This window comes from Lissotriton helveticus, chromosome 6 (assembly GCF_964261635.1).
Source record: "Lissotriton helveticus chromosome 6, aLisHel1.1, whole genome shotgun sequence".
Lineage (NCBI taxonomy): Eukaryota > Metazoa > Chordata > Amphibia > Caudata > Salamandridae > Lissotriton > Lissotriton helveticus.
Genome location: NC_136067.1, coordinates 177,384,354 through 177,407,710, shown reverse-complemented (window position 1 = coordinate 177,407,710; position 23,357 = coordinate 177,384,354). Strand labels below are relative to the sequence as shown.

Here is a 23,357-nt window from a genome sequence, read left to right as displayed (position 1 = left end):
GGGAGTGGGTGGTACCAAGGGATGACGGCCACCAGTGCTCGTTCCAATGGCTGGTGTTTCTGCCAAGAAGGAGCACCTCGGTTTTCCCGGCATTCAGTTGGAGATAGTTGTCCGTCATCCATTGTGCCACTGCTGCCAGGCCATTTCTGAACCTGGACGCCGTGATGGAAGGGCTTTCAGTGAGGGTGACGACCAACTGGGTGTCGTCGGCGTACGATACCATCGTGAGCCCCCACTCTTTGGCTACTTCCGCAAGAGGCTGAACATATAAGTTGAAAAGGGAGGGGGTCAGCGCTGAGCCCTGGGGAACTCCCTGTGCTATTGGATAGGGTTTTGAGAGGAAAGGGGGAGCTGATACCCGAAAGGATCTGTCCTTAAGAAAGGAGCGGAACCAGGTTAGAGCAAGGCCAGACACACAGGCCATCTCCAGACGTTTCAGAAGAATGTCGTGTGATACCGTGTCAAAGGCTGCGCTGAGGTCGAGAAGAATCAGCGCAGCACTTTGACCGGAGTCTAAAATCGTCCGGAGATATTCGGTGGTGGCCAGAAGGGCAGATTCCGTGCTGTGACCCGGTCTGAAGCCATTTTGGGATGGGTCCAGGATGCCATTTAGGTCCACATGTTTGGAGAGAATGCCGTTGACGTGGGCTTCTGCTATCTTAGACATCCAGGGGAGAAGGGATATAGGTCGAAAGTTTTCTGGCTTCGAAGGATCCAGGGTGGGTTTTTTGATGATGGGTGACACCCAAGCCTGTTTCCAGGCTATAGGTACAGTGGCGGATGTGAAGGAAAGATTAAGAATTTCGATCATGGAGGGTAGGAAGAAGTCAAGCGAGTCCAGAAAATGAGAAGGGCTCATAGGATCCCCGGGGGAAGCCAGATTTCACTTTTTTACAGAGTTTAGTCAGGTCAGTAGCAGTGATAGCAGGGATTTGGGTAAGAGGGGTGATAATCAAGTTTAGGTTGTTGGGTTCACCAGGGTGAAGAGGGTTCTGCGAAAAAGTTTTGTATATGTTCTGGACTTTCTCTATGAAGTATGTGGCAAGCTGTTCGCATTGTTCATTAGATGCAATTTTGGGAGAGGGTGACCTGGGACTCTGAAGTTCTTTGACAAGTTTGAAAATCGTTTTAGTTGGGTTTGGGTTAGAACTGATTTTGTCGGCATAGAAAGCTGCGCGGGCAGTACGGATGGCTTTATGATATATTTTAAGTTTGGATAGATAGTTAGCTTTGACCTAACAGTCAAAGTCTTTTCTCCATTGACGTTCAGCTCTTTTGCAATCCTTGCGCATGGCTTTAAGGGTGTCATCATACCAAGGGTTTGAAGGTGTGGATCGTCCTTTGGTTAGTTTGGCTGGAATAAGAGTGTCAAGTCCACCTATGATCCAGTTATTGAAGGAGGTATAGGTCGTGTCAATGTCTTGATTGGCTTCCCAATGAAATACTCCTAGGGTTTCGTGGAAGATGGGGGTGGAAAGTTTGTGCCATGGTCTTTTAAGGCGACGGTTACATTCAGTTTTGTACTGACGTCCTGGGGCTGGGACGGTTATTTTGATGAGGTAATGATCCGTCCATCCCATAGGTGTGGGGACTTCAGTGACTGCCTCATGGATGTTGGTGAAGACTGGGTCCAGAGTATGGCCGGCTAGGTGGGTGGGAGCCTGAATGAGAGAGTTAAGCTGTAATGCCGAGAGATCGGTGAGAAGATTGGTAATAGTGTGATCGTTAGATAGGTCAAAATGCAGGTTTAGGTCGCCCAGGATAGTAAAGTTGGCAGATTTGGTAATAAGTGTGGTAGACACCTCGAGGAGGGCGTCAATGAACCTGGAGGCAGGGCCAGGTGGGCGGTAGATGTAAAGACCCGATAATGTAAATTGTGGGCTAGTGGTGATTTTAAATTGGGCGCATTCGCAATCAGGGAGAGTTTCTTTAATGAATGAGCAGGTGAAATGCTTCTTATAAATAACCGCGATGCCACCGCCTTGTGTATCGCGATTTAAAGTAGCCAAGTGATACTCATCTGGGAGCGAGAGGTTGGGGATGGCAGATACGCCATCTCGTAACCACGTTTCGCAAAGGAAGAGGATGTCTGTGTTTTCGTCCAAAATGAGCGAGTTGACCTCAAGATGGTGTCTGGTGAGTGACCTGACGTTAAGTTGCAGTATCGTAAGGGGCGAGCTGGTGGCGGTTGTGCCTCGGTATCCCCGAACGCGAGTTGGACTGTCGGTGGTGAAATGGCAGGAGTTGCACTGGAGTTGCGAGTGGCCAAGGACACCTGTAGCAGCAGGACATCTTTGACTGTGATTCATGGCAAGGAGTTCTTCACGGTCGTACCTTAGGGGCATGTGGGGCACGGTTAGACCAGGGGGACTGGCGAAAGGCGATGTCGTGGCGATGATGGGCGCAGACGGGCTTGCCTTAGGCACGCCTTCGGCGCGTAAACGGCGCTCCCGCTGCGCTCGTCCGCTGCGCTCGTCCGCTGCGCTTCCGTCCGAGGCACATTATGTAGGTAATTGCCAAGGGGGAGGTATGGGGGCGTGGCCTAAAAGGGGCGTGGCCTAAGTCCTCACGCTGGGAGCGTCCGAGGAAATGTTTCAATGCTCGTCCAGCCGGCAGTGTTAGGATCTGCTGCTAGTGCTGGTGAGTGGCTGAGAAAGTGAACAAAGGTGCTTTTAAAAGCTAGCACAGATATACACAGTGACAGTTTTCAATTTTAAAAAACGAGCAATTCCTAAGCTCTCCCGGCTTCCGCCTCAGGAGTGTGGACTGCTGGCCTGTCAGGCGCTTGTATTCAGCGCTTTGTAGTTGACGCGGGTGGGCGTGGCCTAGAAGGGGCGTGGCCTAAGTCCTCGCGCTGGGAGCGTCCGAGGAAATGTTTCAATGCTCGTCCAGCCGGCAGCGTTAGGATCTGCTGCTAGTGCTGGTGAGTGGCTGAGAAAGTGAACAAAGGTGCTTTTAAAAGCTAGCACAGATATACACAGTGACAGTTTCCAATTTTAAAAAACGAGCAATTCCTAAGCTCTCCCGGCTTCCGCCTCAGGAGTGTGGACTGCTGGCCTGTCAGGCGCTTGTATTCAGCGCTTTGTAGTTGACGCGGGTGGGCGTGGCCTAGAAGGGGCGTGGCCTAAGTCCTCGCGCTGGGAGCGTCCGAGGAAATGTTTCAATGCTCGTCCAGCCGGCAGCGTTAGGATCTGCTGCTAGTGCTGGTGAGTGGCTGAGAAAGTGAACAAAGGTGCTTTTAAAAGCTAGCACAGATATACACAGTGACAGTTTTCAATTTTAAAAAACGAGCAATTCCTAAGCTCTCCCGGCTTCCGCCTCAGGAGTGTGGACTGCTGGCCTGTCAGGCGCTTGTATTCAGCGCTTTGTAGTTGACGCGGGTGGGCGTGGCATAGAAGGGGCGTGGCCTAAGTCCTCGCGCTGGGAGCGTCCGAGGAAATGTTTCAATGCTCGTCCAGCCGGCAGCGTTAGGATCTGCTGCTAGTGCTGGTGAGTGGCTGAGAAAGTGAACAAAGGTGCTTTTAAAAGCTAGCACAGATATACACAGTGACAGTTTTCAATTTTAAAAAACGAGCAATTCCTAAGCTCTCCCGGCTTCCGCCTCAGGAGTGTGGACTGTGGACTGACCCTCAAGCCTAGGTCCTTCGGATTAACAAATCCCAAACCTAACCCGAACACTGTGGCCATACCCCTTATGCTAACGAATAACAGGCGAAGGGTTAAATGGCCCTACTTCCTGGATTTCCCTACCAGATCGCTGTTCCTCGAATTATCGAGATGGGCGACTCAGCTTTAAACCAACAAGCCGTTGAAATACATAGGCAGCTAGCTGTGGCACTTGGGGATGTGTTTTATCCATTGAGTGGAAATAAATGGCGTGGGGATAATTCACACCCCTGGTTTGACGATACCTGCAAGAAGGCAAAAAGGGGCCTCCTTATAGCAGTTAAAACCAAAGATAGCGTAAAAATTAGGTCAGCTAGACTGCTCTATAAAAAGTCAATCATTAGGGGTAAAAGAGAGTGGGAGGAAACGAGGTGGGAAGAGTTGAAATCTGCACTCCTTTTCAAGGATGCCAAGTTGTTTTGAGCCATAGTTAACTCAGGTGCAAGAGGAGGAGGTGAGGCCATTTCTCCGAATATTGCTCCCTCAGTGTGGGAGGCACATTTTGGAGAGCTTTACACAAGTTCTGAGTGTGATGATCACACGACATTAGGTCTGGATCAGATGTTAGATGCGGCCTCAGGCCTCCCGTCATCCCCGGCCCCTGACCTCTCATATGAGCCTTGTCCACTGGGGGTCGTGGGCGCAGGATCACAGCTGGACCACCTGGAAAATTGGGAGGGGACACCTACTGAAAACGGAGAGGATATTTCCCTTAAGGAAGTGGAATCTGCCATTGAAAGGCTTCTCCCAAACAAAGCCCCAGGCCTTGATAGATTGCCAGGTGACCTGTTTCGTTCCCAGCCTAAAATCTGGGCACCCTACCTTGCAATCCTGTTCAATGCGGTTCTTAGGGGGTCCGACCTACCGGAAACCTGGTTGGGAGCGGAGATCGTCCCCATCTACAAGAAGGGGTGCCCGCTAACCCCATCTAATTATAGGCCCATTAGCCTTATAGATACAACTCAAAAACCAATGGGTAGGATCATATTGGACAGGATACAGGGATGGATGGAGGAACATGAAATATTGACCACTCTCCAGGCCGGATTTAGATCTGGCATCTCAACCCTGGACCAAATATTTAGGCTCCAGGTCCGAAACTGCAAGAGTAGAGGGTGGCAGCCTCTACCTTGTTTTTGTGGAGCTGTGAGCCGCATTCGACCTTGTGCCCAGGGAAAGACTGTGGAAAGTATTGGAAGAATTGGGCCTTCCGTTGTATTTACTCGACGTCTTGATTAGATTCCATGCAGGGAATTATGCTCAGGTTAGGTGTGGTAGGAATGGAGATCTATCGGCCCGCTTCCCTGTATCTAGGAGTGTTCGCCAGGGGTGCGTCTTGGCTCCTACACTATTTAGCCTCTACATAAATGACTTGGTGGATGCCTTAAATGGTGTTATGGACAATGACGCTCCCTGGTTAGCCACTGGTCGGGTGCCCGCTCTGATGTTCGCGGATGACACTCTGTTGCTATCCCGAACGTCAACGGGCATCCAGCGGGTTCTGGACAGGTTTGTAATTTTCTGTGCCTCACGGGGATTGGAGGTAAACTTGGAGAAGACGAAGTTCATGATCTTCAATCCCCCGAGGCACACCCGCCCTAACCCTGTTCTGAACAGCATCCCTCTTGAACGGGTAAAAACCTTTGTCTACCTTGGTGTTACGCTGACAGACGACTTTGATTGGGGCCACCAAATATCCAAATCTGCCCTGAGACTCTCACAGATTATAGGGGGTATCGGTAAACTTCACAAAACATCGGCTTTTAAACCTGTTGCTCCCATGCTTGAGATATATAGACTGGAGGCCAGGTCGGCAGCTGTCTATGGCGCAGAACTCTGGGGTCACAAAAATACATCGAGCCTCCTAAAGGTTGAACAGTCCTTCATGAGAAACTTGGTGGGCCTCCCTCAGAGTAAACCGCTTGCACCCCTGCGACTGGATTTGGGTCTGGAGTCTATTAAGGAAGTGGTAGCTGCGTGACCCCTGCTCTACTGGAGAAGGCTCTGGTCTGTACCCGAGCTCTCAGCCTACAGAGCGGAATTTCTTGCGGTTTGGGGACAAATAAAGAATAAAAACATTCCCTGGCTATCCCACATTAAGGCTCTTTCCTATTGTGTAGGTTTGCCTCAGCTATGGGAGACCCCTGAGCTGACCTGCCCGAGGATACCTAGGCTAGAGTTGCTGGCCCATGTGAGGCATCAAAACACCCATGCACTACAGTGCTCGACAACTCTGGGGAGCCTCTCTGCTACGTTTCTGTTGGTAAAAGTTGATTCCCAGAGGGAGGAATTCTTAGATCTAGTGCAACCTCCCCTGGCAAGGAAACTATACATCCAACTGAGACATGGCTCCCTGCCCATTGGGGCATTTACTTCCAAATGGGCCAATACTGATGAGGGAACCTGCCCAGATTGCAACTGTACCAGAGAAGATGTTGTGCATGTTATGTTCTTTTGCCCGGCGTACAGTAAAATACGAAAATGTTGGCTGATCTCCCTATGTAGAAACTTGGGACTTAGGCAATGTGAGCAGGCGTGTAGGGTTTTAACATATGATACTTCCGCCCCCATTGTCTTTGCTGTTTCCCGTTTCCTACATGGTATGTGGCGCAGAAGGAAAGGCTTTGTTTATGGTCTAAAGGAAGTATTTTGAATTAACTGTACCCCCTTTCCCTTGTTCCTTTTAAATATTTTTTTATCTGACTCTTCTTTGATAACTTACTGTTTAATAACCTTTTATTATCCATATCAATTGTTTATATTATGGATTTTATTATTGTGCTTTGTATTTATTTTATCTGCACTTTTATGGTCTATGACCGAAATAAAGTTATCAAATGAATGAATCTATTTGTTCGGGAGAGGGATTGGACTCTGGTGTGTAAAGGGAGGAGTAGTATTGAACAAAACAGTCGAGAATCTTAGCATCCGAGGATTGGGGAGAGCCCTGAGAGTCCTTAATAACGACAATCTTAAACATTTGCTTCTTGACCTTAAGGTAATTCGCAAGCGATTTCCCTGCCTTGTTGCGGCCCCCATACATTTTGGCGTTAAATTTGAGATGCTGGTTAGAGGCAGAATCCAAAGAATGCTTGTTAAATTGCATCTTAGCCTTAATAAGGGAGGATAGGGAATCAGGGGAATCTGTAGTGAAGTAGAGATTTTCGAGGTCTTTAATTTGTTTGAGGAACTGAGATGCCTGAATGAGGGCCTTTCTCTTCGTACGGGATACAAAATCTATAACACAACCACGGGCAGCAGCCTTAAAAGCATCCCATATAAAGTGAAAATCAGAAGTTGAATCTAAATTGTTATAAAAAAATTCATCCATGAATTGTGTAAAATGTGCAGTGAAATTGGGATCAAGCAGTAGGGAATTGTTGAAGCGCCATCGGCGAGATGCAGGGAGTGGGGAAGGATAGTCCATATCTAAAATGACGGGTGCGTGGTCTGAGATGAGGATAGAACCTATTTTGGAATTAGTCATAAATTGGAAAGCGTGATGGGAAAGAAAAATGTAGTCAGTTCGGGAATGGGAAGCATGCACTGGAGAAAAAAAAGAAAATTCTAAGGAATCGGGATGGGACATTCTCCATGAATCAATGAGGCCTCTAGAGGAAATGGACTTGTGGAATGACTTTTGCATTTTATTGGGGACATATCGTGCTTGGGATTTGCGGTACAAAAAAGGGTCCATTAATTGGTTACAGTCCCCCTCAACAATACGATCATCACTCACATTAGAAGAGAGAAGGGAAGAAAACTCATTCCAAAAGGAGAGGTCAACGCCATTAGGGCCATATACATTGAAAAGGGAAAGATGAACATCATTAACAATACTATCCAAAAACAACCATCTACCATTAGAATCAGAAATGTCCTTTTGTATTTGAACAGACAAGGATTTGTGAAATAAAATGACAACATCATTCTTGTTGTTAACAGCCGGAGAACAATACACGTCTTTGACCCATTGTTTGCGCAACGAGGGTAAATCCTGTGGAGAAAGATGCGTTTCTTGCAGTAAAGCTATTTGACATTTCAGGCGAGCAAGATGAGACAAAATACGTTGTTTTTTAATAGGGTTTCGGAGACCCTTAAAATTCCAAGAAATAATTCGAAAACCTTTCATTATAGGAGGAAAAGAGAAGGAAATGGGATGAAAAAAGTAAAAATAGATAGCAAGGAAGAAAGAAATACATTGTAGTTTGATGGAATGAGTGAAAGTGTATAGAAGCCACCAAAAAGATGAAAGCAAATAGAAAACAAAGAAACAATGAAGTACCACAGTAGAGAACAACAAGAAAAAAGCAGAAAAGGAAGAAGGGTGAGTTAAAAGAGTACTGCCAGGGAGAGAGAAGAGGAGGAAATTGGAAAGAAGAACAAAGAGAATAAGAGAATCAACGGAGAAGAGAGAGAAGGGAAAAAGGAAGAGGAAAGGACAGGGGTAGGGGGAGGTAAGAGAAGAGTGGGAGAAATTAGCTCCCGAGAGATGGAATAAGAGAGAGAAGATGACAGAAAGCCAGAAGACTTTAGCTATAAAAACACATAAAGAAAGGACAATAAAGTGGGAGGGGAGCGACGAGAACAAGATAACCACACGAGCAGGAGAGAAGAAGAAATGTATGGTTACAAGAAAAACAATGTTGATGGAAAAAAAACAGGGAGGTCATGAAGACCATGAGTAACGATTTAAGACAAGAGAAGGGAACTTACCAAAAGGTAGGAAGGAGGGTCAGCGAAACGAACGGCACAATACAAAAATCGGAGCAGCACAAAAAATGTAGTTGTTCAACAAGGACAACAAAGGAGGGACCTGTAAAATGAGAAAAAACAAGAGAGAGATGAAGACAACAGCACAACAAGGAATTAAGTGTTGAACAATATTAACAAACAAACATGAAAACAACAAAGTTAGGGTTTGCTGAATTCCATGGATTCTTCTTTATGAGTGTGAATGAATTTACGAAGGTCAGCCGGATTGTCAAAGCTGAAAGTTCTTTCTTTATAAGTCACTTTGAAGAAACAGGGGTGGATGAGGCCATTTCGGGCATTCATCGATCGAAGTGCAGGGCGCAAATCCAAAAACTCCTTACGCCGAGCTGCAGTTGGTTTAGAGACATCCTGTGTGATAAAAACTTTATGTCCAGGCCAAAGCAATTGCTTATGCTGTTTAGCGGAATGAAGGATAGCAATGAGGTCGGAGTAAAGAAGGAAATAAGCAATAATGGCCCTGGGTTTTGCAGTAGAAGAGGAGTTCTTTGGTCCAAGGCGATGCGCCCGTTGAATATTGACATCAAGGTGCTTAGGGTGGCCAGTAATGAGGAGGACCTGAGTCTTAAGGAACTGGAAAATGTCTGACCCGTCTGAACCATCCGGAATACCATAAATGCGCAAATTATTACGGCGATTGCGATTTTCCAAATCCTCGGAGGCCCTTTTGAGCAGGTCAACTTCCTTGGTAAGACTGGCAACCTTGGATAAAACGTCCTGGGCATCACTGACTTTTTGTTACACATAAGATAGTCTCAAATCCAGACTGGACCAATTATCGTCGAGCCTCTGGAGAGTTGTAGTAGTATCCGTCATAAAGGGGCGTATGAGACGCAACTCCTCCATAATGTCCTCCAGCGTAACAGGGAGGGGGGACTTAGAAGGAGACGGAGGATCCTTCTTAAGGCGCTTAGCAGTAGCTGCAGCATCTTTGCGAGAAACAGAGGAATTGCCATGGACCTTAGATGTATGCAGAGGCTCCATTATGGTACAAATACGTAAAACACCAGCTAGAACAGAGGGTAATTGCAGCAGAGGATCGTGAAGAAATCACCAGCAGGCGAGCAGAAAGCAAACAAATCACTAAAGTGGCAGCCGGCGATTTAAGGAACCAAAGAGAGCAAAACAAGTAAGGCCCAGCAAGAAAAAGTGAAAAATACCCCTATTGTGGACCAGCAAGCGTACAGTGAAAAAAAGAAGGATATAAGGGGTTTATCAGGTAGGGCAACATGTGTTGCATTGCTAGGGCAATGAGTCCAGAAGAAAATGCAGGCAAAAAGCAGTAAAGCAGCAGCAAGAAGGAAAAAAACGCTGCAGAAAGAAAGCAGGGAAAAAACAAAATGACCGAGTGAGAAACATTTTGGTCCAAAATCAACAGAACGGCATCATGATGGACGCGGAAAGCATACCAATGTGTTGGAGGGTGCTTCCGACTGCAGAATCCACCGTTTAGGAGCCGAAACGCTGCGTAGAAATGAGCCCTTCAAGAACGAGCGCTGCTCGTCAGCGCGGAGCTCCTTAGGGCGCGGCCATCTTGGTTCGCGTGTCGCGCGCTCTCCCTGGACTGAATTTTCTACAGCAGAGAAATTGATTTGTTCTGCTTGTCTCAAGGCGACTATTGTATAACCTGCTGCCATTCGTGGTTGCTGGCCCTGAGTGACAGAGAAAAAACCACAATTTCTTTCAGTCAGAGGCCAAAATGGACTTCAAGCCGAATGGTAATATGAGAGGATAATATAAAACCACACTGACAAAGTTTATGATCTGCATGCTCTGAATTATATATTGTCAATGTAGGGTTCTTCCGACATCAGTTTCCATTTATTATTTATCTTATGGCAACCAGCTTAAGCAAATATGCAAATGTATTTACAAGGTAGAGTACTCTCTACCATATGTCAAAAGGGTATTTCCAGTCACAGAGGATGTTCTTTAAACAGTCATAGAATTCCTAGGTATTCTCTTAATATAATGCAGAGAGTATTGCATTCCTTACAATGCATGGTCCTCTATCAACCGTTTAACAGCCTGCTTAAATCGTTGGTATCTGTATCTTTCACATACAAGAGATTAAATGTTTACAGACATGACGAATTAAAGCAAAATCTGTATTCTGAAATAAAAGCTTCAAGAAAGCAGTTAGTAATTTGTTACAAAAAGACACCAGAATTAGTTTAAAGTAGATCAGATTAAAAGATGCGTTGGCTCAGAATGTGTTGAAACATATAGAGTTTTTCTCTCAACCGTCCTAGTTTGAAAAAAAACTTAAGCGCAATAGATATCTCCTTCCTGCTTTAGCAAAAATGACCAAAAGAATGGAAAGCCAATTTTTGTTTTCCTTCTTTAAACTACAACTGCAATAATGCTCCATGGCTGGCCTTTTACCTTGGCTGCTGACCCTGGCATCTGACATTATGATGTCCCCATTCAGCTGTAACAATATATTATTGGCTGAGCAGATATGTCATTTTCTCATTACAGGGCGACTTGACTCATCACAATTGGCATGTAATACGAAAATTAAAGACAGGTTTTTATACAAGAACTTTCATGCATTATAATATAATTCCTACAAAATATAGTTGTTGAAACCACTGCCACAAGGACCTTATTAATATCCAAAACCTAAAAAATACTGATTTTGCACCGTTATTGGTCAGCCGTATTATCATACCACCCCTGGATTCAAAGCTTATGCATTTCAGACTTGCCCTGTAGCTAAAATGCTTGTATCTGTCCTAATCACTATGCATTCCTATGCCTTGCAAGCACTGGATACAGACTGTGCATGACCTTCACCCATGCGCTGAGCCTAGAGCCCTTCTCCCGGCACCCACTGAATACACTTTTCAGTTTTGCCCAGTGGACACTCAGGTTGTGGCAAGGTCTTTATCCATGCCCTGTGTGCAATACCTTGGCTTACCTTACAAAATAGCAACTGATGCTATCCCTTAGGCTCAACATTACCAAATAAGTGTAACTTTCCCTTTGTATACATTTTAAAATTGTCAGTCTATGACCGCAGATCCCAAACCCTTGGTTGGTTGATTGTTCCCCATTCTCAAGTGAATCTTTCTGGCCCACCCATTCTTCTTCTTCACATCCCTCCCAAACCCAGAAGCCTGTGGCTGGGCCTGTTTCGAAGGCCTTCACTAAATTTTAGCATCTTGTCTAAATGTATTTCTATGTGTAACCTGGGCAAGGATTTAGTTGGTGGGCTTCTGTGAATGGCAGAGCGAGCTGCATCCTTACTCGTTTCCTTGTTCTTCGTGCTTTGATAAGAAAAAACAAAGAGCATCCTTCCATTGATGCCCTTCGGCTCATCCTCAGGGGTTAAAAACATTATATCAATGAATTCCTGTGTCATATGCTCCTACTAATCAAGTAAGACTGTGTGGTTAAACAACATATGCGTCAAAGTATGGGAACTTAGACCACACATATCATCAGAATCGGTTGACCAATTTCCTGCCTGCTAGCTCATAGTGCACCATCTGTACCCCTAAACCTGACAGGGTACCGGATTGTGTCTTAAACCTCAGAACAGGACTACTCTGATCATGGAAACAGATCTACTTCTTTGTTATTACCTTGGGTATTCCCAAAGGGAGACACAAGAAATATGTAAATTGGCATTTCAAAGATCTATTGAAGCAATTGGATTCTTGTGTTAAACATTTATGCTGGAATTATTAGGTGAAGGAAACAAAGCATTGTTACCAGCATTACTAGATTGGTGAAAAAGATGAACAATTCAACCATTAATGTGTTGCAGTGATTATATGCGTATATGAATATATATCATAAGGATTACCATGTGCCATTGGTTATAGGTTATATCTAACTGCACACAAGGGATACAATTACAGTATTTGCCTAGTGTGATATTTCTTGTAATCATTGAAGGCATTTCTCTTGGATCTGATTTAAAGGTAGAGGAAACTCCTTATTAGGGCGATGTACTGAACAGCTATGAAACTCCAGTCTACCAATTTGTACCTAATGGACATTGATTTTTATACATACTAATATCAGTGCTTAATTTGTGCCGGTGCTTTCAGGTGCTTAGCACCGGCACTTATCGGTCAGGGCCGGGTCTACACAGGATATCAGCTGCTGCCTGCTCACTGACTTCACGCAAGTCTTCCCAGTGGCAGCGAAGAGCTGATAAGCGTTCAGCCATAATGGGACACTCCGCATACTGCTCCGAGACGTGCTGCCAGCAGCTGCTTGCTGGGGCTCAGTAAGGTCATAAATAGTTAGAAGATTTCTGCTCTCAGCTCTGGACCGGCTGAGAGAGCAATGTAACAAATCTGCCAAGCCAAGCTACCACATATATATTCCTGCGGCGCCGCGCGATGACACACTGCTACAATGTTGCGATTCCCCCACGTGCAGCTCTGGCTGTCACCCTGATGTCACAGGCGGGCCCTTCAGGTATTGTGCTAGTACTTGCTGGCGCCATGGTGGACCGTCGTCACATCCTGTCTATCTGAGAGGGAGTTCAGTTTGTTTAGGGAGGGAGATGGCTGGTTGCTAGATTTGCCGCCCGCAAACCATTCATAGCTTTCGCAGCTTCCTGCTGCAGCTTGCACCGGCCGAGGGATGCAGAGGAAAGGGTCGGTGACCCGAGTTGCACCAGTTGTTGCAGGACAGCCTGTCACTGGACAGTCCCGCTCTGGACTCATTGAACAGCCTGGACGACTCGCCTCTCACTTAGGGAATGTGAGTGATAAAAAAACAACTTTGGCATTTACTTTCATTTGCCGTTTTTTTTGCTAAATGTCAATACAGAGGCATTTAAATACTTCCTGCCGGATTCATGTGTACTAAGCGAGGGAAAAAAAATAATCTACTCTGAATCCCCACGGAGGCCTGGCAGAGACGGGCAGGGGTCATAGCGAGAGCTGGTTTCACTGCTTCCCCCTCCCCCCTGCAACCAGCAGAACACGGTCAAATAATCCAGCCTTTGCATAGGTGAGCAGCCCTGGAATTGCCGCTCGCATCCTCAAAGTAAATCAGTGCCTCTAAAGTAATCTCTCGCTGCTGAATTAGCTTGATACAACTCCAGCCGCTGCATTTCCAAGAGACACGTGTATTTTGTATGGGGTGTTTATGTTGTTTCACACTCGTGTGCACACCTCTGATGCACGACTACAGAGGTACTGAGTGTTTACCTCCTCATCCGCCTGCTAAACATACAGCGGGCTCGTAATAGCTGCAGGCAAGTATTTGTGAAAAAGGCCTCATTAACCCCACATCGCCTTCTGGCAGAAATCTGTTTATTTTTAGAGTCTGCCTTTGATTGACAGCAGAGTCCCCAGAGTGTGAAAGAGCACGGATGGAGGCGAATCCTGCCAGAATGTTCTGCAGGTACTTGAGGGACGAGCGGTGACTAATGTCATTTTACGTTTACTTTGAAGTGCTGGTGGGGAACAGAAGTGTAAGGGAGTATAGGAAAGAGGAATGTTCTGGAATATTGGGTAATGAGACATAGGGGTGGTGCCCTAGGCGGCTGTTTCATATTGCCTTTCCTGCACTGCCTAAGGACGATTCAGTATGCAGAATTGTATATATAAGGGTAGCAGTAATTGTGAACGCACCATTTTCGACATTGGCACACAGTATTACTACACTGGGCCGGAAGAGATATTTGTAAAGCTTCTCCTCTGCCTTGTAATCCCACGACCGGACCACCCGACAGGTGGTCCACCGGAGGAATTATTAATTGCCCTGCTGAAGAGGACACATAACGGCGCCAGAGAGAGCCCTTTAAATCAGCTGGGTCTCTCCCTGCCTGCAGAAACTAATTTAAGTGTTGCAGCAAACTATTGTATTGTTTTAGTTTGGAGTGGTAGGTGCTGTGGACTCGCTGACTCAGGCTGGCAAGGATGGCAGCCAGGCTAAGAGGACACAATAATAGAAGTCATTACGTGCCATTACCAGCCAGAATACAGAACTTCTCGCAGACTTCTCGCAGTGAAGACATGCTGCTTAGCTCCGGTGACATCTCTGCTCAGGCACACACACACACATTGTTCACTTTTAAGCTGTTATAGGCAGGGCCGGTTCTAGGATTTTCGAGGCCCTGGTCTAAAATGGAATGTGCAAGGCCCCTCTAATGTAGACAAGTGGCCCCTTGCAAGCAGACCATTCACAGACACTGTGGGAGGCCCATTGTCCAGCATTTTGGCGCCCCCCCCCACAGTTTTAACTTTCAGCCCACAAGCATTTCTCACACCTTTAGTTGATAGGTGTGAGAATTGCTTGTGGGCTAAAAGTTAAAACTGTGGGGGCACAAAAAATGCTGGATAATGGGCCTCCCACAGTGTCTGTGAATGGGTCTCCTTGCAATTGAAGGGAGCTTCTCCCTCCCCTATGCCTCCAGACACCATCCCTGAGAGGCCCGGGGAGGGGGGCCCCTCCGAAGGACCTTAATTGCAAGGCGACACCTTTCTTTGAAATAGATCGCAAGGGAAACAACAGGACATATCACCAGTGCGTGGCCCCATGCTGGTGAGCTGAGTGCGAGGCCCTGGGCAGCTGCCCATGCTGCCCATGCCTAGTGCCGGCCCTGGTTAAAGGCTTCGCATATTTTATATTATGGTACATTGATTAGTATAGCGCACTATTTACCCAAGAGAGTATCCGGGTGCTTGGGCAGTTGTGTGGGTGTGAGGTACTCTAGGTGCTTATGTGAAGAGCCAGGGCTTCAGCTTCTTGCGGAACTCAAGTAGTGATGAGGTGGCTCTGACGTGTTGAGAGTTGTGGATGTCGGTAGACCCAACAATGGAAGTGGGTGGAGCCACTGAAGGAAGTGGGTGGAGCCGGGGAAGTGGGTGTGGCCTCCTAGAAAAATGTTAGCAACTGCACTTCATATTTTACAAATTAAGCACTGACTAATATAGACAACTTTGAAAGAGGGATCAAAAACCTATTTTGGTTTCCTTCTCCAAGGCCTATTGAGAAATAGCATCTGATGATTTGGCCCCAAGAGTGAAAAAATTGTACAATTCTATAAGCGACCTTGGTTTCAAATGTGCGAGCTCTTCTTTAAATTTTTGTTGCATAGTAGACACATTTAGTTTTATACCTTGCACTTTATTGGTAAAAACGGCACTTTATATCAGGAATTAGGCTGTTGGAGGAATGATAATTTTTAAATATTTTATGATGAAATTCTTATGAATTTAGTGATGATTTTAATATTTTTTTATTTCTTGTTGTCTTTGTCTTTTTGTAAATATGCCGTGGGCTTTTTAATGTTTTTTAATATTGTATAATGTCTGTTTTTACTGTCATTGCATATTTCTTTTTGTACCGTGCCTTTTTTTGATATTCATTTATCGAAATAAAGATTTTTGACTGACTGACTGACATTTAGTTTCAATTTGCATGATCTCATTTCTTTTAATAACCTAGCCAAACTACAGGAATAGCAAGGAAATATATATAAACTGTATCCAGCTGAAGACTAAATTCACCTGTTTTTATATGCTTTAGACAAAATGTTCTACTTAGTGAGTAAGTCTTAGAAAAACTCCCTGCCAGTTCTGGGTAGAGTGCCATATTTCATGGCATTGTATGGACTCCAACATGCTCTAGAAAGTGGGTGATCCATAAGGCAGTGGGTGACCTACTTGTTTATGGATTTCCCTTCTGCAGCATCTTTGATGCCCTCACGAATCCCCACTATCCTCATAATATTTCATCATGAATGTCTTTCCATTTCCTCACACATTTGATGCTCCTTCCGTGCAGATTTTGCTGCATTTTTTCTTTCTGTAATTTGGACTCCAGCTTCACAACCCAATCTTCTGGATGTGTCTCTAACTTATCATCCCAATCTTTTCAATTATTTCCTCTACCATACCATTTAATTGCTCATCATTTTTTTCATGTTCTTTTTCTATAGATTTAATCTCAGCAACCTATTTTAAAATGAGTTCAACAACATTTAGCATATTGTTCCCCATGTTGCATCTTTCACATTCAACACCTAAGGTGCTTGGACCCAAGGAAGGATGTGGACTCTGCCAACACTACTGCCCGTAAAGCAATGACAATGTATGTAGGTTCTGTCTAGAGTTTAATGCTCCTTAGTGCAGAAGCACTCACTCTTAATCCTCTCTTATTTATTCTCCAATGGCAACTATCATCTGCGATTCAGGCCACAAATCGAAACAGACACAAGAAGAGGAAGAAGCAAACCCAAGAGAAGAGATTTCAAGACGTAAGCATACACTTTAAACCAAAATCCAGTTGTATGGGTCCAGAATCCAATCTGCATCCCAGTTAAAGGAAATATGTAATGTCTGTTTCCATAGAGAATATCAACATACAAAAGTAGTTGTCTTGCCAAATTGTGAACAGATATATTGATATCTGAAAAATCCATTGGGTATGCAAAATGACTCATAAACTAGTTTTATAAGGAGAAAGTAAGTATTGTGACAGGAAATTGAGAGAAGGATGTACATATTGAAAATGAAGTTAGGGCCTCAAGTAGAATGTGATGGGCAGTCTGCCGTCTGTCAGGATGGCAGAGGTAATTGACTCTACCACTCTAGCCAGAATATTACCCACCATATTTCAAAATCCCTGCCAAACCATGCCTCATATAATTCACCTGGCAGTCAAGAATTACAAACTTGTACATTAGACTGTCCGATTAAAAGATGCTGTAGTTCAAAATGTGTTGAAACTTGTAGAGTTTTTTCTCAATAGGCCCATTTTGTACAACGATGTATGTGCATTAGGTAGCTCCTGCCTGCTTTTTGACCAGAAGAATGAAAAGCCAGTTGTTGTTTTTCTTCTTTAAACTGCAACTATAATAATGCTCCATGGCCTGGGTTTCACCATGGCTGCTGACTCTGGCATCTGACATTATGATGTCACTATTCAGCTCTAATAATTTATTACGGCTGAGCAGCTATGTCATTTTCTCGTTACAGGATGACTTGATACATCACAATTGGAATGCAATACGAAAATTAGAGACAGGTTTTAATACAAGGATTGCAGACTTTCATGTATTATAATATAATTCCTACAAAATATAGTTGTTGAAATCACTGCCACAAAGACCTTATTAATATCTGAAACCTAAAAAATACTGATTTTGCAACATTAATTGTCAGCTGTATTATCATACCACCACTGGATTCAAAGCCTATACACTTCAGAAATGCCCTGTGGCCAAAATGTTTGTATCTGTCCTAATCTCTAGGCATTCCTATGCCTCGCAAACACTGGATACAGACTGTGCATTAGCTGTGCCCATGTGCTGAGCCCAGTGCCCTTCTCCCTCTACCCACTGAATACAGTTTTCAGCTGTGCACAGTGGACACTCGGGTTGTGGCAAGGTCTTCATCCATGCCCTGTGTGCAATACCCGGCTTACATTACTCAAAGGCAACTGATGCTATTCTGTAGCCCACATTACCATATAAATGTACCTTTCCCTTTGCATACAAGTTAAAATTATAATTATATAATTGCAGCTCTCTGAAACCTTAGTTGATTTTTCCCCGTTCCCAAATGCATCTTTCTGGATCACCTATTCTTCTTCACATCTCTCCCAAACCCAGAAACCTGTGGCTGGACCTGGTATGAAGGCCTTTGCTATATTTTAACATCTTGTTTAAATGTGTTTCCATCTTTAACCTGGACAAAGATTATCAGCTAGATTCATGAAAGGGCCGTTTTGCGAGTCTTTAATAGCGATTCATAAGGAATCGCTATTAAGGACTTGCAAAACGGGATTCATGTAGGAATTGCTAAATAAATTGCGATTCCTACACATTCCTCATTTGCGATTAGCAAATTGCTAATCGCAAATAAGGAATAACTCCCCATTCATTCCTATGGGCCTATAGGCCCATAGGAATGAATGGGGAGTTATTCCTTATTTGCGATTAGCAATTTGCTGATCGCAAATAAGGATCCGATTTCAAGGGTGCCAGGGGTGTCCAAAGGACACCCTGTAGCACCCCTGAAATGAACATTTACACAGGTGTTGCGCACACACATGTCCAAAGGACATATGTGTGTGTAACATGCAAAAAAAAAAATGCACTAAAGAGCTTTAATCAATGTTTTCGCTATTTACCACAAAGTCAGACTTCGTGGTAAATAGCGGCCAAATATTGCGAATTCGCAATTTAAAATTGGTTGATGAATTGCATTTAAGGAATCTCAAATAGAGATTCCTTAAATGCAATTCCTCGCACAATAGCGAATTCTATAATAGCGATTATTGCATTTGGGATGATGAATCCCAAATGCAATAATTGCGCTCGCAAAGGGCCAGATTCTCAGAATCTGGCCCTTTGCGAGCCAAGTTTCGTTTCATTAATCTGGCCGTTAGTCATTGGGCATCTGTGAATTACCGAGGGAACTTCATCCTGATTTGTTTCCTTGTTCCTCATACTTTAATCAGAGAAAACAAAGAGCATCCTTCCATTGATGCACTTCAGCTCGTTCTCAGAGGTACGAATCGTTATATCAATGAATTCCTGTGCCATATGGTTACTAATAAACAAGTAAGACTGTGTGGTTGGACAACCCATGTGTGAAAATATGAGACCTTAGTCCACTCATCTCATCACAATCGGTTGGCCCAATTCCTGGCTGCTAGCTGACAGTGCACCATCCGGACCCCTAAACCAGAAAGGGTACTGAATGGTGTCTGAAACCTTAGAACGCGATCACTCTGATCTCCCTCCCAGGGAAATTATAGAAACAGATCTACGTTTTTGTTATTACCTTAGAAGAGCCAAGAGGGAGACACAAGAAATACGTGAATTAGCATTTCAAATATTTGTTGAAGCAATTGGATTCTTGTGTAAAACATATTTGCTGCAATTATTAGTAAAAGGAAACAAAGCATTGTTACCAGAATTACAAGAATGCTGAAAAAGATTAATAATCCAACCATTATTATGTTGCAGTGGTTATATGCATATATGAATATATATCACAAATAGAATCACATGCCATTTGGTATAGGTCATATCTGAGTGCAGACAAGTGATGCAATTACAATCTTTGCCTATTTTGATATGTCTTGAAGTCATTGAAGGTATTTCTCTTGGTTCTTAGTTAAAGGCATAGGAAGCTCTTTATTGGGGGCATGTCCTAAACAGCTATGAAACTCCAGTGTACCAATTTGTACTCCAATAATAACCTAATGGACATTGATTTTTATACACACTAATATTGGCAACTTTGAAAGAGGGATCAAAAATCTATTTTGGTGTCCTTCTCCAAAGCCTTTTGAAAGTAGTATATGATGATTTGACCCCAAGAGTGAGTTAAATGCTACGATTCTATAAGCGACCTTGTTTTCAAATGGGGTAGCTCTTCTTTAAATTTATATTGCATAGTAGGCACATTTAGCTCTTTAACACTAAAGGTAGGAATTCTCAAATTGTTATTCATAACTATGTAGCTATACAATTAACTTCATCAGAGTTCTGCATGAAGCATGAAACTGCCCTTGTTTTTTCTATTTGTCCCATCTTTTTCCCCAATTCAACAACCACCCATCCCTCATGTACAGCAGGTCCAAGTGGGTTCGGAGACCTAGGAAGGCTGTGGAAATGTACTACTGTCTACTTCTTTGGGAATGTCTCTAGCAGCATTTGTATTGTTTGCAGTCCCAAATATTCGATAATACAGATTTTCCAAATGGAGCACACACAGGGCAAAGAAAGAAAAACCCCGGAAAGGGGTTTCACTCTCATAAAAGGAGGCACTTCAAAGGACAATTTTCAGAATGACATAACATGTGTATTTGTAAAGCGCATGTTCACCATAGGCATATTGGAGCTGAATAACAGATTTTTCTTGTTACACAACTCAATGGCACTCACTTTATCGACCTGAGATGGATGAAAGGCTGAGTGGACCCACCGGGATTCAAACCTGCGAACATAAGGCCAAACACTGGTCCCTGCAGTGGACCCATTAGTCCACTGAACCAATACACCCAACAATAAAGCATGGGGTTTTATTTGTGCAACACACTCTAACAGAAAGGCTTCCCCAGTTGTCCAATGAAACAACATATACATGAATATAGAAATAAATATGTTCAAGCAATAATAACACACTTAGAGCAAGCAAATGCAACTGTTAAATGCATAGAATAAAATACAAGCAGATAATGATAAAAATACTGGACGTCCACCTCAAGAAATAAACACTGTTAAATGCAAATAACCAGACACAAGGAATAAACACTTTTAAAGAAAAGCATGAAAGATATATACACAGAATACTTCAGATTATTTTAACCATTCGAGACTTGAATATGCACACAGACACACTCACACATTACAATGCCAATCATCAGAGAAAATACATCACCAGCTGCAATAACTTCATCTTAGCACACTCCAGACCGGGGGATTCACAGCCGGGATGAAGAGACTCAGCAATCCGGGAACTGCTACACTGAATTAGACATGGTTGACATTCATTCAGGTCCAAAATACCACTTTCCAAGTCAACAAACCCCAGTTTTATAAACTCAATGCACTAGAAGCTTCCAAGAGGACCTCCTCTGTGCCAAGGAAACTTACTGGAGTTGACCAAACTCCCATAAGCATTCCAAATGTAAAGGATCTCATGTATTCTTCTGCGCACTCACATATTACAGCCCCTTATCTTAGTGAAGCTTAGGAAAGTACAAAACAACTCCAAAAGTACAGAAAACAATCTTGAACGTGAATAGCCTAAACAACGTGAGTAATCAGGGGCCTGATTGTGTGCGCAAGGCTCAATCTAGACAAAGTCAAAATTCAAGGTTGCATGAGGGAATGTCAAAGGCAAAAGTCAAAACTTCATGAAACTTTCCAATGTTCAGCATAATGCATATTTGTGCACCACTGCCTAATACACTACACTCCGAGACAGAGAAGTATATTTCTACACCTTTCTCTTTCTCATGCTTTCAAATGCACACCCAACAAGTTTTGTTCCTGGCAAGGCTGTTCTACTCTGTGAAAACACTCCCACTGTGCAACTTTAAAGAGACATGAAATGCAAGTGCAAAGTGGGAATAAAGCAAATACAGAAAAAATGATGTCGTACTTTTAGGATAGAATAAATCAAAACACCTAAAATCAATGAAAACTATGGTAGTCAAAGTTGATAACATGGTCCCAATACATGGAGTGCCTCTGGCAGTACAGCATTCCAAGAAGCAGCTTAAAAGTTCCTCACCGACATCAATTTCTTTACCATTAATGTATACATCTGACTTACTTTAGATGAGAACTTAGTGATTAGATTAGAACTTAAAGATTGTTTCCCTTTTTTCTAAATTTTAATAGGAATATTGTCAACTGTTTCTGGTTCATGAAATGTATGTGTTTATCTCTGCCAAGTGGTTTTCAAACTAGTCAAGACTAATGTGGGAGCTGGACTAACAATTATATTTAGCTTAAATTGCCATGATATCATTTCTCTAAATCGCCTGGCCATACTACAGGGTTCAAGCTAGCCTGGCTGACGAGGGGTTTTACCTCAAAACCGGTCCCAGGACGCTTGTTTTCACTTTAGGGACGAACTGGCTTGGCATTCAGTCGGAACTGTTCCCTTGAGGCACAGGGCCAAGACTAATTTGCAAATGTCTGGGTCTGATCTGGGCGGGCATAGTAAGCTAAAGAACGATGGTGGATTCAACCCAGATCTGTGACTGGGGATGAATGTCTGAAAAGTTACAGCACTCTGTCCATCATCTCTTTGTGTTTGCATACTATCAGAATAGCCAGGAAATATGGATAAACAGTATCCAGCTGGGATGACTAAATTCACCTTTTTCACATGCTTTAAACAGAATGTTCTCCTTAGTGAGAATGTCTTGGAAAAACTCTACCAGTTCTGGGTAGAGTGCCTGATTTCAAGGCATTGTACGTACTTGAACATGCTTTAGAAAGTGGGTAATCCCTAAGAAAGTGGGTGATCCACTTCATTAGTGATTCCCCTTGTGTAGAATCTTTAAAGCGCTCAGGAATCCTCACTATCCTCATATTATTCCATCACAAATGTCTTTCTATTTCTGCACACATTTGAGGCTCTTTCTGTGCAGATTTTGCTGCATTTTTCTTTCTGTAATTTTTATTCCAGTTTCACAACCCAATCTTCTGGATGTTTTCATTTATATCCTCTACCATATCATTTAATTGCTCATAATGTTCTTCTTGTTCTTTTACTCTAGATTCAAACTCAGCCCTCCATTTTAAAATGAGTGCAACAAAATATTTGCATGTGTTTTCCCCATGTTACCTCTATCACATTCAAAACCTAAGGTGTTTTGAACCAAGGAAGGACTTGGACAAAGAGAGCGGGGGCATGGACTCCTTCTAGGCCCACTCTGCCAACACCACTGCCAGTGAAGCAATCACACTGTGTGTGTGTAGGTTCTGTCTAGAGCTTAATGCTCCTTGGTGCAGAAGCACTCACTCTTAATCCTCTCTTTTTTTATTCTCCAATGACAACAATCATCTGCGCTTCAGACCACAAATGGAAACAAACACGAGAAGACCAAGAGGAAGAAGCGAATCCAAGAGATGGGATACGTAAGCATATACATTAAACCAAAATCCAGATGATGTATAGGTATAGAATCCAAGCAGCATGCCAGTTAAAGTAAATATGTAAAAACCCATTTATTTGAAGAATTACAACATACAAAGGTACTTGCCTTGCCAAATTGTGAACAGACATTTTAGTATCTGAAATATACAAAGGTACTTGCCTTGCCAAATTGTGAACAGACATATTAGTATCTGAAATATACATTGGCAATCCAAATTTCTTAGATACTATAATTTGTATAAGAAGAAAGAAAATACTGTGACAGGAAATTAAGAGGAAGAAGTACATATTGAAAATGAAGCCAGGGCCTCA

At 43.6% G+C, this 23,357-nt stretch overlaps 1 protein-coding gene across 5 annotated transcripts in view; it reads left to right on the top strand.

Annotated features, from left to right (window-relative positions):
- Positions 1-23,357, top strand: part of LOC144761272 (uncharacterized) — a 266,932-nt gene that overhangs the window by 186,131 nt on the left and 57,444 nt on the right. For all 5 annotated transcript variants that reach the window (XM_078646723.1, XM_078646722.1, XM_078646720.1 and 2 more), the window contains exons 9-10: positions 16,610-16,672; positions 22,964-23,026. In XM_078646723.1, the coding sequence (XP_078502849.1) occupies positions 16,610-16,672; positions 22,964-23,026 (126 nt within the window). The remainder of the gene's footprint in view (positions 1-16,609; positions 16,673-22,963; positions 23,027-23,357) is intronic.